This window comes from Corylus avellana, chromosome 5 (genome assembly GCF_965113065.1).
Source record: "Corylus avellana chromosome 5, dhCorAvel1.hap1.2, whole genome shotgun sequence".
NCBI lineage: Eukaryota > Viridiplantae > Streptophyta > Magnoliopsida > Fagales > Betulaceae > Corylus > Corylus avellana.
In genome coordinates this window covers 22151869-22171397 of record NC_142494.1, presented here as the reverse complement: position 1 = coordinate 22171397, position 19529 = coordinate 22151869, and the positions used below count along the sequence as shown (strand labels likewise).

Here is a 19529-nt window from a genome sequence, read left to right as displayed (position 1 = left end):
ATTTCAAGAATGTCAGTGATTAACTCTGAACTCTTCAAAATCAGCCCACAATTAAAATTGTATGGAGAAAAAGTCACTGATATGGATATGTTAGAAAAAACATATACCACATTTCATGCCTCGAATGTGCTCCTGCAGTAGCAATATCGAGAGCGTAATTTCACAAGATATTCTGAACTGATATCTTGCATTCTAGCGACTGAGCAAAACAACGAGCTATTAATGAAAAATTATCAATCTCGTCCAACGGGTTCTACACCATTTCCTGAAGCAAATGGAACCTCATTTCATGGTAATAAAGGAAACCATGGTCGTGGACGTAGACGTGGTAGAAGAAAAAAAAAATTATAAAGGTCAAAGGGAACGAACTCATAATTTTTACAAAAGAAATGCTCCATACCATCAGAAGTGGAACCACATTGAGGCGAAACAAAATGAAAACAAAGGTTTACAGAATAAACCTACAAAGAACTATGAAGATAAATGTTACATGTGTGGTATGAAAAGATATTGGTCACGTACCTGTCGTACGCCTAAACATCTGGCAAACCTATATCAAGCCTCCATAAAAGAAAAGGAGATTGAAATGAATTTTGCTAATTACAGTAATCCTGAAGATTCTTCAATTTTTCTTAATACTCTAAATGGAAAGGGTAACATTTATCTTGATGTTTATGATTTCTTTGTAGACTCTAACACAAATACTGATCTTCTGATTGGTGATGAATATGTCTACAACAATTAATATGTTTTCTTTATGTCTTAATTACAGTATGTTTACATGGTCAAATTTCATTGTATTTTGTTATTTTCTTTTTGATTAATGAAATTTTAATATATATTTTGTTTATATATAGAGGTATGGGTCATATTGATGGAATGATTAATTCCAAGATGATTGGTGAAGATTTGTGTCTAGCAGACAGTTGTACAACGCACACAATTCTTAGAGATAAGAAATATTTTCAATACTTGATATTAAACAAAGCTAGTGTCAATACAATATCAGGTTCATCAAACCTAATCGAAGGCTCTGGAAGAGCGAATATCATATTGCCAAAAGGAACAAAATTTTGTATTGACGATGCTTTGTATTCTTCTAAATCTAGAAGAAATTTAATTAGTTTTAAGGATATTCGTCTAAATGGTTATCATGTTGAAACCACTAATGAAGGCAGTGACGAATATCTTTATATTACTTCAATAATTTCAGGCCAGAAGCTCATATTGGAAAAACTGCCTGCTTTCTCTTCCGGGTTGTATTATACAACAATAAGAACAATTGAATCACATGTTGTGATGCACCAGAAGTGCTCTAATCCAAAGATGTTTATGCTTTGGCATGATCGTCTTGGACATCCGGGAACAATTATGATGCGTCGAATAATTGAGAACTCTCATGGGCATCCCTTAAAGAACCAGAAGATTCTTTTACCAAGTGATTATCCTTGTGCTGCATGTTCTCAAGGTAAACTTGTTATCAAACCATCCCCTTCTAAGATAATTGTTGAATCTCCATCATTTTTACAAAGGATTCAAGGGGATATATGTGGGCCGATTCACCCTCCATGTGGGCCATTTAGATATTTTATGGTTTTAATAGATGCATCATCTAGGTGGTCACACGTTTGCTTGCTTTCTACTCGTAATGTTGCATTTGCTAGACTTCTTTCTCAAATAATTAGATTACGAGCACAATTTCCTGATTATCCAATTCAATCTATTCGGATGGATAATGCGGGTGAATTTACATTTCAAGCATTTTATGACTATTGCATGTCAATTGGAATTAATGTTGAACATCCTGTTGCTCATACTCATACTCAAAATGGTTTAGCTGAATCGTTTATTAAACGACTTCAGTTAATTGCTCGACCTTTGCTTATGAAAACAAAATTACCTGTTTCTGCTTGGGGACATGCAATATTACACGCTGCATCATTAGTTCGGATCAGACCAACAGCTTACCAAAAATATTCCCCTGTGCAACTTGCATTTGGTCAACCACCAAATATTTTTCATTTTCGTATTTTTGGTTGTGCTGTATATGTTCCAATTGCGCCACCTCAACGCACTAAGATGGGACCTCAACGTAGACTTGGAATTTATGTTGGTTTTGATTCACCTTCTATCATTAGATATCTTGAGCCTTTAACTGGTGATGTTTTTAAAGCACGTTTTGAAGATTGTCATTTTGATGAAAACATATTCCCATCACTAGGGAAAGAAAAGTCGTTGCCAGAAGCACGACAAGAAATCACTTGGAATAATTCGACATTATCTCATTTTGATCCTCGTACAAATCAATGTGAACTAGAAGTTCAGAAGATCATTCATTTGCAGAGTATTGCAAATCAATTGCCGGATGCATTTACTGACAACAAGAAAATAATTAAGTCTCACATTCCAGCTGCTAATACTCCAGCAAAGATAGAAGTCCCTGTCGGACAATCAATTAATACAACAGCAAATGAGTCTAAGGCGCGCCTGAAGCGTGGAAGACCTATTGGTGCAAAGGATAAGATTCCCCGAAAGAGAAAAGCACAAGGAAATGAAATCGGCGCTCCTGAAGAGGCCTTACCCACAAAACAGGCAACGAAAATTGATCCATCCAAACTTTCTGTACAAAATTCTCCTGGAAATGAATCCCCCGAAGAGGAACCTCTTGAAGAGGAATCTCCTGAAGAGTTACCTCTTGAAGAGGAACAGGTACCTGAAAATAATGAGATCTCAATAAATTATGTAAGTACATGAGAAATATTGGATAGAAACAAAATTGTTGTCGACAATATATTTTCATTTAAAGTTGCATTTGACATTACCAGAAGTAATGATGATATTGAACCACAAACCGTCGAAGAATGTCGACATAGAAATGATTGGCCAATGTGGAAGGAAGCAATTCAGGCAGAATTGAACTCACTAGCAAAACGTGAAGTTTTTGGACCTGTAGTCCAAACACCTGAAGGTGTATCGCCTGTTGGATACAAGTGGGTATTTGTACGAAAACGAAATGAGAAAAATGAAATTGTGAGATACAAAGCAAGACTTGTTGCACAAGGTTTCTTGCAGAAACTTGGTATTGATTATGAAGAAACATATTCCCCTGTAGTGGATGCAATTACATTTAGATTTTTGATTAGCTTGGTAGTTACAGAAAGTTTGGATATGCGTTTAATGGATGTGGTTACAGCATATTTATATGGATCACTTGATAATGATATATACATGAAAATCCCTGAAGGATATAAAATGCCTGAAGCATATAATTCGAAATCCCGAAGTATTTATTCTATCAAGCTACAAAGATCTTTATATGGGTTAAAGCAATCCGGACGCATGTGGTACAATCGTCTTAGTGAATATCTATTGAAAGAAGGATTTGAGAATAATCCAATTTGTCCATGCGTTTTCATTAAGAAATCAGAATCCGGATTTGCTATCATTGCAGTTTATGTAGATGATTTAAATCTTGTTGGGACTCCAGAAGAGCTCATAAAAACTGCCACATATTTAAAAAATGAGTTTGAGATGAAAGATCTTGGAAAGACAAAATTTTGCCTTGGTTTACAAATTGAACATTTTCCAAATGGAATTCTTGTTCATCAGTCAACATACACAGAAAAAGTCCTGAAGCACTTTTACATGGAGAAAGCTCATCCTTTGAGCACTCAAATGGTTGTTCGGTCACTTGATGTGAAAAAAGACCCTTTTCGCCCTCGAGAAGATGACGAAGAAATTCTTGGTCCTGAAGTACCATATCTTAGTGCAATTGGTGCTTTGATGTATCTTGCAAATTGCACACGACCTAATATAGCATTTTCAGTTAATTTATTAGCAAGATACAGCTCTGCACCAACTCGAAGGCATTGGAATTGGGTCAAACATGTTCTACGTTATCTTCGTGGAACAGCTGACATGAGATTATTTTATTCAAAAGGTTCAAATTCACAATTAATTGGATATGCAGATGCGGGTTTTCTTTCTGATCCGCATAAAGGTAGATCTCAAACAGAATATCTATTTACAAGTGGAAGTACTGCTATTTCATGGAGATTTGTCAAGCAAACACTTGTTGCTACTTCTTCAAATCACTCAGAGATTGTTGCAATTCATGAAGCAAGTCGGGAATGCATATGGCTAAGATCAGTAATTCAACACATACGAGAAAAGTGCGGTTTATCCATAATCAAAGATAGCCCGACAATATTATATGAAGATAATGCTGCTTGTATCACACAGATCAGAGGAGGATATATTAAGGGTGATAGAACCAAACACATTTCACCAAAGTTCTTTTATACACATGAACTCCAGAAGAGTGGTGATATTGATGTTAAACAGATACGATCAAGTGACAATTTGGCAGATTTACTTACCAAAGCATTACCAACTGCAACATTTAAGAAGTTGGTGAATAACATTGGAATGCGCCGACTGAAGGATCTTTCATCATAAACAATTGAAGCTCTTCATGCTAATGAGGGGGAGTAAAATGATTATGCTGATTGTACTATTTTTCCTTCGCTAAGGTTTTTCCCACTGGGTTTTCCTTTGCAAGGTTTTAATGAAGCAATCCTAAAGCATACGAAGGAACACAAGAATATTGTACTCTTTTTCCTTCGCCACAAGTTTTTTTTTTTCTCACTGGGTTTTTCTTGGCAAGGTTTTAACGAGGCATATTCTTAGTGTATGGTCATCCAAGGGGGAGTGTTATGAATGCATTCATGCATTTGGTGGATGACCATTTAGTTCCATCTCTTGGAATTCTACACATTCATGTCATCTTTTAGAATTCCTATAACATCCATGTAATAAATTGATTAACCCTTTTGTTTCATATTCCCCATTTCATATTCCTTAACCTCCTATTATGATTTCATGCCTATAAAAGGGAGTATTGAGTTGTATGTAAATCACACAATAATAGAGAAGAATAATACATAGTTCCTGAAGAACTAGTTTCATATATTACAATCTTTTATCTTGTCTTGTTATTTTCTTTAATTTTACAACATTATTGAGATTTTTAGGTGGTGGGTTTATTTTTCAAGAACTTTGGAGAAGACCAGAGGCTTTACCGAGTCAATCAATGCAGGTGACTCTCTTTGATCCTTTTCCACTACCATTCTGTGTGAGAAATAGGTTTTGAGCCCAAGTGAGTAATCTAATTATGCATTTATTTGGGAATCATCTCCTTTTGCAATGAAGTTAGAAATTACAATCTTATATATTATATTTTTATTTTACAATTATTTCATAATTTAACGAGTTAATATTCATTTTTTAACGATGACCGATTAAAGGTTTTATTGGAACTACTATATTAACATGATAAGATATTTGTAGGAAAAAAATGTGATGTATATCATTACTATAATAGATTTACTATTATATTATGAGTAATGATATAAATCATATTTTTATTTTATAATTATTTTACAATTCTTCGTGATAGTTTCAAGTACTATTGAATTAATCATTGTTTAAAAAAAAAAAAAAAAATCAAATGATTGTATGAAACACAAACATTAAGAAATAATTATAAAATAAAAATATAATAAATAGCATTGAGAATTCAAAAGATGCAAGCTGATATAGTGGGATCCCAAATTCAAAATAAATAATGTTACACATTCTCACTTTTTTACACTAATTTTCTCATATTTACATGTGGTTCTTATAAGTATCATTGAGTTAAAATTCAATAAAAATAAAAAATAAAATAAAATAATCATCACAAATTCAAAAGCTGTCCCATAAAATACAAGTACAACAAAGCATGCCCTAATTATTAAGGTGGTACAATTAGATTTGCTTGCCGTTTATATAGAAAGGGGTGAAAGATATATTCACTTATTCGAATAATTATTGAAAGAAAATTAAAGTCCTCTCAAATGATATAGTTTTTAAAATTATTATCAAATTTGATATAATTATTACTAAATTACGATCTATTAACAATTTTAAAATCACCGAATTTTTTAGTCCTCACTGCATCAATAGGAAAAGCGTATAACAAGGTTCATGTAAACAATTGTCAAATCATGTCTAATGTTTGACAATTGATTATGATCTACCATAACATCATAACATCATCATCACGGGTATTAAAAAAAAAAAAAAAAAAAAAAATCACTAAGGACAATAGCAAAGAAAAAAGAAAAAAGAAAAAAAAATATATATATATATATATATATATATATATATATATATATCGGATCCGAAAAAGAGTAATGATATCAATTAATTTTTTATTTTATTTTATAGGTTGATTCAAAAGTTAGTTCAAATGGTTATATTAACTATACGAGATAGTTAAAAAAATAAAAATATGTTTCAGCAATACTCTTTTATTTTATTTTATTTTTTTTGAAAGTGTATTGGGGTTTCAAAGAAATAAATATAAATAATAACAACGGAAAAATTGTTAGTCACATTTGTACTATTATTCTAAAATGATTAATTAATTTAAAGCTTTCATAAAATCACTTATAAGAGAGTGACTTCCATACGGAGGTGGCACAAAGTCTCACCGCTCAGCACGTGACACCTCAGCATATTAGATAAACCTAAATTTAAAGAAAAAACACTACCACACCAAATTATTTTATATATATATAAAACAAATAATTAAAAAAAACAATTAATTTTTGTTTAAAAGAAAAATACAAAAATTGAAGGGGTGGTTGGCTCCCCCTACGGCGAGCCACCCCAGATGGGAGGAGGTGGTTGCGCGGCCACACCTACCCCATCTGGGGTGGCTGGCGAGCTACCCCAAGCCATGGAGTGGCTGCGCAGGCCACCCCTAGGCCATGGGGTGGCTCGCAGGGCACCTCAAGTGGGGATGGGGTGGCTGCGCAGGCTGCCCCAAGCATATCTGGGGTGGCCGGTGAGCCACCCCATATGCACCACCCTCACCCCTCCTGCACATTCTAAAAAAAAAAAAAAAAAAAAATTGAAGAAACTTGATATAATCAGCTATTTGGGGGCTTATATTCCTAATATGCTCTATTATGAAGTGTCAAATCATCATTAGTGGGCACAAAGGGGTGGCTTTGTGCCACACCCGTATAAAAGTTATTCTCTGAGCACTAGCAACAACTTTCCTTCGAGTTTCCTTAAATGTAAGAAATCATATTACTTTTTGATTCCATATATAAATAAGCTTCATAATAGGTTGCCTTATCATTTTTATGTATCATTTAAATATTCCTTAAATAAAATGGGAAAGAGAAAGAAAAAAATACATTTAAATATTGTTTCAAATAAATGTTAGAGTTTATATTAAAATAAGGGTAATTGTATAATAAGTCCTTGAGTCAACTCTCTAAAATTTTTAAATCCTTAAGTTTTGTCTTTCAACTTTTTACTCTTTGGGTCAATCGAAATGATAATAAAATCTCTGGCGTCAAAATTTTTTAACAACCATTAGTATGAGTCAAAACGCATCGTTTCACCTCATTAAAGTATTAATTTTTTTAATTTTAAAATTTAAATCTAAACATAAAAAAAAAAAAATTAAAAAAAAAAGAAGAAAGAAAGGACAGGGGTGGCCAAACCACCCCATAGGGGGTGGCTGACCACCCTATTTTGCCTGGGGTGGTTCGGCCACCCCCAGACCGGCCGTCTGGGGGGGGGGCAAACCACCCCCATGGCCTAAGGGGGTGGCCCAACCACACCCATGTGGTTGGTCTGGGGGTGGCCGAACCACCCCCATGGCCTAAGGGGGTGGTTCGACCACCCCCATATGGCCGGTCTGGGGGTGGCTGAACCACCCCCATAGGCCATGGGGTGGTTTGGCCCTAGGGGTGGCCCAACCACCTCCAGGGCCCAAGGGGGTGGTTCGACCATCCCCTAGGGCTAAACCCTCAAATATTTTTTTGAGGGTTTGGCCCTAGGGGGGTGGCCCAACCACCCCCTTGGGCCATGGGGTGGTTCGGCCGCCCCCAGACGGTCGGTAGCCACCCCCAGGCAAAATGGGGTGGTCGGCCTGTCCTTTCTTTTTTAATTTTTAATTTTTTGATTTAAATTTTAAAATAAATTTAAGGGAAAATTACAGTTTACTCTCCTAAAGTTGACAGCGTTTTTTAATTCGAACACTAAAGTTTCAATTTTTGCAATCTACCCCCCCTCCAAAGTTTCAATTTTTTGCAATTTGACCAATTGTATCCAAAACATCTCATATTGCCCCTAATTTTTATTTTTTATTTTAAATTCAGGGTGGCTGTAGCTACCTCTTTGCGCATTTGGCCATTTTTGCACCCCAAAATTTTTTTTTTCATAAAAAAAAAAAAAAACAATCAAGGGCAATATGGGAATTTTGGGATAATATTAGTCGAATTGAAACTTTGTGGGGGTGGATTGCAAAAATTGAAACTTTGATGTTCGAATTAAAAAATGCTATCAACTTTGGGGGGTAAACTGTAATTTTCCCTAAATTTAAAGAAATTAATATTTTAATGAGGTGAAATGGTGCGTTTTGACCAAGACTAATGGTTGTTACAAAATTTTGACGGCAGAAATTTTATTGTCATTTCGATTGACCGAGAGAGTAAAAAGTTGAAAAAACAAACAAACAAACAAATAAACAAACTTAGGAATTTAAAATTTTTTGAGGGTTGACTCAGGGACTTAATATACAATTACCCTTAAAATAATGTCGAAAGAACTAAAAGTGCTACCCTCAATCTAGGATAATACTTTTGCTTTCCAAGGTGTTCCGTTGATACCAAGAGAATATGTTTTAGGTAATTTTTTGATGAGTTTTTCCTACATTTAGGAAAATGAATGAGATTTAAGGAAATTGTTGTTAGTGCACTAAGAGCCTATTATCCATAAGTATTATCAAGAGAGTATGTTTCAAGTAATTTTTTCTTTTTTTTTTTTCTAATGAGTTTTTCCTATATTTAGAAATGGAATTGAATTTTAGTGAAGCTGCTTCCAGTGATTTAAGTAAGCAATGTGAGACTTAGAACATGTTTGTGATTGTGTTTGAGAAATAGAACTTTCAAGTCAAAAAACATTTTTTTGGTAAAAGCTTCATTTTTAAGCTTTTACCAAAAGTGATTTTTAGCTATTTTTGGGCTTTTTGAACTCTTAAAATCGCTTTTAATTTTTTTATTAAACATGTATTTTTTTTTTCTTCAAACAGACATTTTGAGTATTAAAAACACTTTTAAACTCCTCAAACACATACTAAAACAGGCCATTAGTACTCATAAATATATCTTATAAACTACTCACTCCTTATGTAAGCTACTCATCTTCTTAATATGAAAACAAAGTGTTACACCCGACGAGAATCATGCAATGAGAGACAATCCACAATGCGCAAAAAATATTAATTTAAGCATATGAGTGTTCTCCTATCGATGAAACTAATAGGCTACTCATCTTCTTAATATGAAAACAAAGTGTTACTCCCGACAGAATCATGCAATGAGAGACAATCCATAAAGCACCAAAAATATTAATTTAAGCATATGAGTGTTCTCCTATCTATGCACCCGACTAGGTCACATGTGCTTATTCCTTCTTATTGCGGGGTTCTGTTCGCTTGGAGTACAATGTCCGACCACCTAATTGTTCATGTTTTATTCACCTCAACCGGGTGAGCAAAGCTCCAGCCATAGGCAAATTGTTCTAATATATTTTTAATTTTCTAAATGACCATTATATTGTAAAAATGATTTAAATTCACTTCTTTGTAGCCTGAGGTCCCAATAGACGTTTAAATGGAAGAAAATAAAAAACCAAAAAAAAAGAAAAAAAAAAAAAAAGAAAGACATTTTTTCGCTAAAATTGGTGCACGGAAATCCTGCTCCCAAACAGAGCATATAAAACCCACGTAGCCAAACAGAAACCTTATCGCCTGCAAACAACTCTCTCCCTCCGTCTCTCAGTGTCTCTCTGTAATTGAATACTAGCAATGGCGAAAACGAAGAAGCGGTTGATGTCGTCGGCGCCATGGAGGGGCGAAGAGGAGGCTGCCGAGGAGTTTCGGGACGCGAAGCTCAAAGTCACGAAGCAGCCTGGAGCCGAACCTGTAATGCACGTCCCTCGCAAAACCAAGGACAAGTCCAAGCGCCACGGTCACCAACATGACGACGATGATGATTCCCTCGAGATTGACCCCCAGCTCCGCTACAGCTTTCAGCGCAACTACCAGGTCTCTCTCTCTCTCTCTGGTTGGTAGTTGATTTTGTGTTGGGGTTTATTAATGAATTTTGTTTTTTGTTTTGTTTTTTTTTTTTTTTTTGTAAAGGATTGCGTTTCTCTGCTTACCCAATTGAGAGAATTCTTGATTACTTGCTTTAAAATTGTGTATCTGTGGTTACCCAATTCGTGGTTTCTTGATTACTTGCTTGCGGTTGTTTTGTGATTATTAGTTAGACCCTTTTGCAGAGTTGGTTGCTCATTGCTATTTCTTAGTTGTTTAAATGGATTTGATTATCTGTTGTTTCATTTGTTTAGAGATGATTCTGTAAGTTTCCACATTTAACAAAGTCCTATATTCTACCAGTTGGGTCAAGGAACTTATTGCCACACTAAACCAAACAGAATAGAGTGTTTCAAGTGATGGACCATGGCAAGTGATGCTATTTTAAACATTTTCCTTTCCTGCGTAGCTAATTAGCAATACAATGATTTGTGTTCTCCTGTCTATACTATTTTAAGAGTTGCCATCTCCAACGTCCTTTGTCTGCATCAAAGCATGACACTTTTGTCTATGTCCACAAGATTTTGTTGATAAGTAATGCAAATTCATTAAAAGCGCAAATGGGCGCAATTCTAATACACATGAAGCATACAAGAGAGCCTCAAAAGTAAAGAAAATGACAGACAAAATTCCAAAACCTTAATATTAGAATCGAGCAAAAGCTATTCCATGCTACTCTCCATGTATAAAAGGATTGTAACTCATCTTCTTTGGCTCATCCATCCCAGTCTCATGATCTTCAAAGGTCCTTGTATCCAGCATTCTCCAAAGACACTACATCAAACACAATAGAGCCAACCTCCACATTATTAAAAGATAAAGATGACTTACAGAATTTGGGCTTTCAAAATCTGAAGCATAAATGAGGGAGAGATCATTTGAGTGCTAGAGCAATTTTGTTGCTGTGTCTCCTCTTCTGATTGGTGACTTGTACAGGCGCCTGCTGGCATTTAAACTTATGACCTCATCCTCCATCCCATTTTCATATTGGAATCATATGCATTTTGAGGAACAGATTTTTGGCAACTTTGTCTTCTATAAACTTGTGATAAAGATCTACTAAACATGGGCAATGATTGCTAGAAGTAACTCTGAACTCCTGCTATTCAGACAGATCAGTTATTTTATCTGACTGCTAAAAATAACCCGTAGAGCTTTGCTTGTCTTCTTTTAGTGTGGTGGCCTTTTTTGTGATTTTCACAGAGCAATACCAATCTGAATCTTTTAGGGTGGAATGCATGCAAGTGCATATTGCCATAACAGTCCTTCATCAGCAATGAGTGGGACCAGGTTTACTTGCAAGACATGGTCTTATCATATTCTGGATCATAAAATGCTTTATCTTGCATGTATTCAATTTGATTTTGGAAATAACTTTTCTACCGGCAGTTTTTTTTTTTTTTTGAAATTGACACTCTAGATGGTTGACTCTTGATATAATTGATGCATGAGGTGAGGTTTATGCATTGTGGTGTCTTCCATGGTTGTAGATTACTGAATTTGATTTGTGAAAGCAATCAACATTCTCATTGCTATTAATGAGTAAAGGCATGTTGGGGTATATCATATATTGTCTTAACATACCATAGCTTTTCAGTCACTCACTGCTTGATTAACGCAGATTTACATTTTTGTTTTAGTTGGTACTCAACAAAATTTTTACTCCATATCTATTCCAGTTGCTTCCTTTAAAGACGTTTGCATCTTGATTTGTTCTTACTTGAAATTGAGATATAATACGTTTTTGTATATGCAGTTTCTTCAACGGGTATTCAGCACTGACACCCTTGTGAAACCTCTTCCACCTGCCATGGCCTACAATGTTTCCCGCAACTTGAACTTCTTCACACGCATTTTCACTCAATTCTTTGGTAAGTTCATTCCTTGTGCTTTTTTGGTGGTGGAGAAGATGGAAATGATACAAATTGTGTGGTACAATCCAACAATTTGAACCTTTTAGTTCTAAGGATTTCTATTTGTAGCTCTCCTTTTCAGTGACTACAGTTTAGGACTTCTGTTCCCCCCTCCACACACGCACATAATCTTTTTCTTTCACTGAAGCTGGAGTAGGGGTATTTCTGCAGCATAATAAGTATGCTTGTGGAGCTTTTTTAATGCATTTGGGCCATCAGATCTATACTTTCACTAGAACTAATATTTTCAATGGCTCGACTCCTACATGTTTTCCGAAGATAAAAATTATATAAATTTAGGGAGACGGTTATGCGTCTCTATCTCTGAAATAAACACATTGTAAACAAATTAGTAATAAGAATTAGAAGTCTTAGATTGAAAGAGATTCTCAATGTCCAATAAAGGTACTTTCTCCTATCCCTCTCCCTTGTATTGCTTAGAAAAATTAAAAGGGTACTTTATCTCACCAAACTTTTAAGCTCAGATTGGTTGAAATTACGCCTGAAGCTGAATCTCGATTTTGATCCTTTCCAAGAATTAAGCTAATCTTGGTCTTATGATTGCACCCAAGTTCATTGGAAGTTGAAGGATTAGGTCATGCGATCAAGCCTTTGACATTCTTCCTTCCATTATTGTAAATTATAAGAAATGCTCAAATTTATGATTGCAAGCACAGGCTACCTAATTCTCATGTCTAATTTAATTTTTATGATTGATTGCATTGCAGATCCTGAAGGTATTGCAAATGCCCAGAAATCGCTTGGGATAGGACAGGAAGAGAAAGATCGTCGTGTTCGTTGAAACAGGAGGGGATCTAGTAATGCTGTTGAAGACATTATCAGAGATGTTAGTTGAACTCATTTGGTTTTTGACATTGTCAATAACTTTTTTACATAGTTTGTAAAATCTGAAGATTAAAAAAGCAATCTTTAAATTCAGCGAAATCCCTACTAGGACTGTTAAGTGAGCTAAGCGTCTCGCAAGCAAGCTCGGGCTTGGCTCGCATAAGCTCGGCTCGTGCTCAACTCGAATATTAAATGAAGTGTTTCATGAACACAAATCTTAGCTCGAATATTAAATGAAGCAAGTTCGGCTCGACTCGGTTAGACTCGTGAGCAAGCTCGTATAAGCTCGTGTGTGTGTGTGTGTATATATATATATATATATATATATATAGAAACTAAGTAACACATAATTAATTATAAATCTCATAATTATTAAAATCTTAAAATTGCATTTATATTTAAGCGTTATAAAATAAAAAATTATAGACCCTTTGTGATCACACAGAGAGAGAGAGCAATCATTAAAAAGACATAAATTCAATTAGAGTAGACCCAAACGAAATGAAGAAGAATCAAGCAGAAACTATTGAGAGAGATTGCGAAATATAGAAACTATTGAAGAATCAAATTTCAAATAGACCCAAACAATACTATCACTACCTGTCTGGTGAGTGAGAGTGAGAGAGTGGGAAATGAGAGTTCAGGTGGAAGATACGCTATGATTGGTGAAGGAGACTGAGAGAGAGACATTGATTTTTTTTTTTTTTGTAGGGATATTGTCTCAATGCAGTTTGAATACAACTTGTTAACTTATCAAACATTGCTAAGAAAACACCAATCCCCAAGTTTGTTTATCTATAAAAGGATGCATATCCTCTCTTTTTGAAATCAAGTGCTTTGCTGTATTGACTCAGGCACTAAACTTGACTAGCCAGGCTAAGCAAATGCTCATATGCAAGTTGGCTTCTTAAGCCGTTTAAGAGTACTTGAAATTTAATTTTTTTTTTTTAAAAAAAATTAAATATAAGAGCCAACTCGTGAGCTGGCTCGGTTCGACTCGACTTATTATGAGCTTGAACTCGATTTTTTTGGCTTGCCCTTGAGCTCGGCTTGAGCTCGAGCTCGAGTAAAATTTAAACGAGCCAAGCCTGAACATGGAAAGCTCGCTCAAGCTCGGCTCGTTTACACCCCTAATCCCTACTGGGTCATCTAAATTTATTACTATAGGATTTGCAACCTGAGATGAAGGTTTCATCGAGTTCACTTTACTGCCATTTTTTGATCATTCTCCCACCATAGCTGCATCATAGCAGTTCCAAAACGCTTCTTTCCAATTGTAAGTGCCTTAAGGGGGACCCAAAAATTGGTATAATTGTATCTTTTACATTCAATTTTTTCAGTAACAAAACCTTTTCCAACAATCTTCTGGTATACAAAAACTACAAGCTGAAACTTAAACAACTCGGGGGCTGAAAAAATGTAATTAATTTGAAATCTAATCCTATATATCCTAGCATTATAATTTACATTATATCTAAAACCTGTACAATTGAAAAAGAAAAGAAGAAAAAACACAAACAAGAAGAGGTTCATGCTACTGCTCTTAGGGATTCCATAGCTTGTGGCTCATCATAGAAGATTAAAGGATAATGACAGTGAAATTAAAGCACCAGAATGGTTAATTCAGGAGAACCTCCACGCCATTAACCCCATTCACTCATTCCACATTCTGATAGAAATTTCTGGTAATCCTGTTCAAGCTTGCTGTAAGCATGTGACACCTCTTCGATAGAAGCTTGAGATTGATCATCTGAATCGCTCTGTGAACCAAAATTAATAAATTTCTGTTTAGCAATGCAAAGCTGGTACTCTTCAACATGAAAGCCATGAATTATATGATCTATAAAAACAATTAACTTCAATTTCTTCTGAAATTCCAAAATTAGAAAAGATAAATTAACACAAACTAAGAGATAAAATTCCTATAACCCAGAACAAAGCAGTAGTATTAAGCTTTTCAGAGAGAGTGATTCTAAGGGCTCTAGATGAGCACCAGTACGCTTCGGGCAATGAACAAGTCAATGAGGCCTAAATATAGTCCATAACTTAAAAACATGAAGTCATTAACAAGTCAAAAAACGTTGCACAAGTTAAGTACAATGAGAATTTCCCTCGACCCTTCCACTACTGCAGACATGAAACCAGTACCTGATAGCACAATTTGCAATTTGGTTCACCGAAGGGCATCGAATTCATACTCTATTATATAAGGGTCTATGCAAGTTACTTTAATTTATCATAGGGTTGGCAATATGTACTGGATCTCAAAAGATCACCAAAAAAAAAAAAAAAAGAGGGGAAAAAAAAAAAAACAGATTCTGTAATATGTAATTTATTGACAGACTATTATCCGGTCTCATTTTAGAATTGATAGTAGAAGAATTTTTAAGCTCCATTGATGCAGTGGTTTTCCTAACAAGCAAAATTTCAATCTCTAGCATAGAATCTTCTAAAGCAGTAATTTATTATAATGCTAAGATTTAGTCTATCAACTAATCCTCCAACATAGTCACTAGAATGTTGAGATTTTAAACTGCAATATTCAAAATGCTTACATAGGACAGTGGACTTGACTCAGCATCCAAATTATCTGTTTCCCTTATGTCACTCAGGGCAGATTTCCACCGCACGCTTCTACACCCAGGATGTCGTCCCTCTGATTCACTTACAACCTGAGATCTCACCTCTCCAGCAGCTCTAGTGTGAAAGGCAGCAATTATGCATCTAATGCAAAATGCTATAAGTGGAACCAGAACAAGAAAATAACCAGTGGTTTTAGCCTGACAATAAAATGCACAAGCATACTCAGGTCACTAGTATTCATCAACTTGTTAAGAAAAAGTCATTAGAACATAACTGATAACAGTATAAATCTATCAAAGAAAAGAAAAAACAAATTAAAGTATGTAGGCTGCAAAATTATAAAAGCCGTACTTACATGTGGGAAAGAGTGGGAGGATAGTGCAATGAAATTCTTGTGCTCTAGAAGCCCATCCAAGATATTCAAAGAACCTAGAGGATTTTGCAGCAATTTAAAGGCCTGTAATCAATTCATCTCAGTCTGACACTGATCAGAACAAAAAGGACTTGCAGTTTCATAAGCTAACAACGTCAAAAATCAAAACCATTTGGAATATCTACCACCAAGTTAAAGAAGGTTTACAAATCAACAATTGATATAAATATATTACATTTTTCAGGAGTGTTCAATACAGTCACTCGAGCATTTGATAACAGAGAGGCACGCAGTTAATCATTTGATATCAGAGAGGCACGTCAAGAGTTAGGAGTTAAGAGGAGTGAGTTAACAAAAATGCCTCATAGCTCAGTTTCTTAGAGTTAAATTTTCCATAACGCAGACCACATACTAAAGGCCGACTTTGTAGGCATTTGTCAATAACATCAGAACTGAGATTCATTGCTGAATAGCAATTATGTGTCAAAATTATATATCCCAACTTATATGTATTTCCCATCTTTATATGTATAATATATATTTTTTGATAAGTAAATTGTATATATCAAAAAAAGTGCAATGCGCCTCTAAGTATACAAGAAAGTATACATAGCTAGCCCAATTTAAACCCAAAGACAAAACCCAAGAAGACCCAACCCAAAAAACCCAACTAGAAACCACAACCAAATGGTAAACCAAAGAAAGAACCCAAAAAACCCAAAGACGGAAGTCCACAATGGCCCACCACCAGCCCTAAAAAAACACCAAGCCCTTCATGCACCTCTGGAGGAAAGGAAAATGCCTTTTGGGTCCCAACATAATCCCACTAGCGATGGCACCTCTCCGGAGAAGGCCTCTCTCTAGCCTCATAATTGATGGAACATTCTAAATTCTTGAGTTCCCTCTTCCTTTTTACCTTAGAGGTACAAGGCTCCCGCTCTTCTTCAATTTTCAAAAAGAGATTCAAAAGACTTTTCTCATCACCTCCTTCACCATTAGACAGTTCCACACTGGAGGCAAATTTCACCGCATCTAACACCACCTCCAAATAGTTCTCCACCCCCTTCTCTGAAGGTTCCACTACAACCTCGGCGAACAGCTCCTTATTCTTATGCAAGTGCTTAGCAATCTTCTCCATCACCCTCCGAGCATACCCTATTTGAGATTTGGAAACAAAGGAGTAAATTGGAGCACCACTCTCCGACATGCGAGGAAAAGGTTCGCTTATTCTCAAACCCAGCTCAGCTGTGTGCTTTTTTAAAGAAGAACAGATCTATGAATCTTCGACTACAACCTTAGAACCCTTTGCCGATGATGAAGCCTCCTTCATCCCAGGCAAAGAAGAAGAAGCATTTCTAGACCCTAAAAACCCCGACGTAGCAACCCTTTCGTCGAAGCAGTCTTAACAGGCTCAACCTCCTTCGCCGGAACAGCACCAACTCCCACCAGATGGACAGAGACCACCACCGGAGACAGTGGAGAGACAGGGGCCTCCGCCTTATCAACAGAAGAAATAAAAAGATCCTCAATACTGGGCATGGTACTAACCGGAGTCAACAGGCAGTTCTGGGTATTCTCCAGCATCAGAGCAGCCTCCGTCGAAAAGACAGGGGCCGCCGTAATCTATTATATATATTACCTACTTTATTTGCAGTTCATGTCAATATTATAATAATAGATGATATCATATGAGGATTAAGCATCATCTTGAGGCATGCACATTAAACAGGTTCAGATCTGAACAGCTCAAAGTTACATCTTTGCAACTTAAACTTAAACTGTAGCACACAACTCGCATTTTTCTATCAGATTACTTGAAAATATATCTTATCCCCCGTTAAAAAATATCATAAACCATACTTAGTAAATTCATAAAAAAAAGATATCAGGAACACATTGTAAATTAGAGCAGCTCCATGACTTGCGCTTCCTTTTTCAGAGGAAGCTGGGAAGGGGAGGAAGGATAAAATGGAAGCTTCAGTGGGGTAAAGATTCTATTGCATTGGACTCAGGTATCAAAAAAATTGAGGACACGATGTACATAACTCAGTCATACATCATAGAAAAAGTTATACCATAATTATGATAATAAACAGTCATAGTAGCTTTATAATGATCTGATGGTCTTGCTCACCACTTGAGAATCTCCTGCAGCAGAAGGAATGTTTATGCGCTGCCCCTTAAAGACAAGGTCAATGTCCAGTATATTCTTATTAGCAGCGGCAATTGCATATATTGAAATCTCATACTGCTTTGAAATTGAAGACAAAGTTTCACCCCTGCCAATCACAATATTTAAGTGAAACAATTATGATCCCAAGCAGTGCTATATTGGTTCAAAATTTTGCAATTGCTTTTCAGTTCTTGACTTTGTTCAAATTGTCAATTTTATGAAGTCATCCAACTTCCAACATATTAATTGGTTTGCCTCAAAATTTTGACATTCTTTCACAAAAATTGTTGGCCAATATAACCAAAACATTGAAACCCAACAAAATTTCCAACCTTTCTATGATTTTCAATTCCATTTATTACCAACCAATTCAAATCATATAGCCATACGTTTCACTGCATTTGAAATATATGTATAAAACTAATTAAACAATGACCTTCAAGTTTTTGAGTTATTTGATAAAGTTCTTATATTTTGCAGCCAAAGTAAACTTCAGAAGAATTCAAGTGTGGCATGCATTCTAAAATCTGAAATCATCTACCTATTTCGCTCTACTAGTCAGCAAGATCCATCACCATGATAAAACCCACAAACAGAGAGCATTAATTCTGTACAAAACCCAAAATGGGCATGTCTCAAACGCAGCCAAAAACCCAAATTAGACCCTGAAATGGGCATGTTTCAAATGCAAATGAGATTGGTTTGCAGCAAGAAAACAAAATAAAATTCACAATCTTTAGCATTACTCTTTGACAACATGAACGAAGTATTGCTTGGTAGAGTGTTCAACCTTCAACATCTCCTGAATCCGAAACCTCCATTTCTGACAGCACAAAATACATAGATTGGTATAAACAAATTTGCCGCCGTATATGGTCAGCGAGAAAAAAAAAAGAAAAAAGAAAAAAGAAAAAAGAAAACTTTGAGAAACAAAAGGAAAGAGAGCAATATAGATTGTACCCGAGCAAGGCCTCTAAAGCGCTTGTGAATGGAACTCTTACTGTTAAGGATAGAAAAGCAATGAGATGGGAGGGTTGGTTTTGGAAGGAGTTTTAGAAGAGGAAGAAGGTCTCTTCTTTGGCTTAGCTTCACTTCCATCGCACAAAGAGATGCGAAGAATTTTGTTTTTGTGGTGGTCAAAGCCTATTTCGTTCGCTTGCGTCTATCAACTTTAAATTAAGGTGTAATTATCTTTTTCATCATTGTCACTTTCTCCCGGAAAGGGATCCTCTCCATTTCATTTGAAATGGAGAGGATCCAGTACACGGCCCAGATTGTTTTAAAAGAATCGAAGGTTGAAATGTTGCCACGTGTTTAAAAAAAAAATGACCGCTAACTCTGTCATCTAAAGAAAACGTTAACTTTAATCTCAAATCTTCTCTTTCATCCAAACTCAAATTCCCCTCTTCCTTCCCCACT

General features: G+C 35.6%; 2 protein-coding genes across 2 annotated transcripts; one reads left to right on the top strand and one right to left on the bottom strand.

Moving 5' to 3' along the window:
* Positions 1 to 9860: 9860 nt before the first annotated feature.
* Positions 9861 to 13074, top strand: LOC132182282 (zinc finger/BTB domain protein). The gene is made up of 3 exons (XM_059595480.2): positions 9861 to 10171; positions 11979 to 12093; positions 12864 to 13074. The coding sequence occupies exons 1-3, from the start codon at positions 9932 to 9934 to the stop codon at positions 12935 to 12937; spliced, it is 429 nt and encodes a 142-aa protein (XP_059451463.1). The 5' UTR covers positions 9861 to 9931; the 3' UTR covers positions 12938 to 13074.
* A 1180-nt stretch (positions 13075 to 14254) lies between these two features.
* LOC132182038 (uncharacterized) lies at positions 14255 to 19234 on the bottom strand. Its single transcript, XM_059595247.2, has 6 exons — positions 19071 to 19234; positions 18857 to 18933; positions 18072 to 18216; positions 15920 to 16021; positions 15537 to 15761; positions 14255 to 14741 (listed from the first exon to the last, which is right to left on the bottom strand). Exons 1-6 carry the CDS (start codon positions 19206 to 19208, stop codon positions 14625 to 14627), a joined length of 804 nt encoding a protein of 267 aa, XP_059451230.2. The 5' UTR covers positions 19209 to 19234; the 3' UTR covers positions 14255 to 14624.
* Between the last annotated feature and the right edge of the window lie 295 nt (positions 19235 to 19529).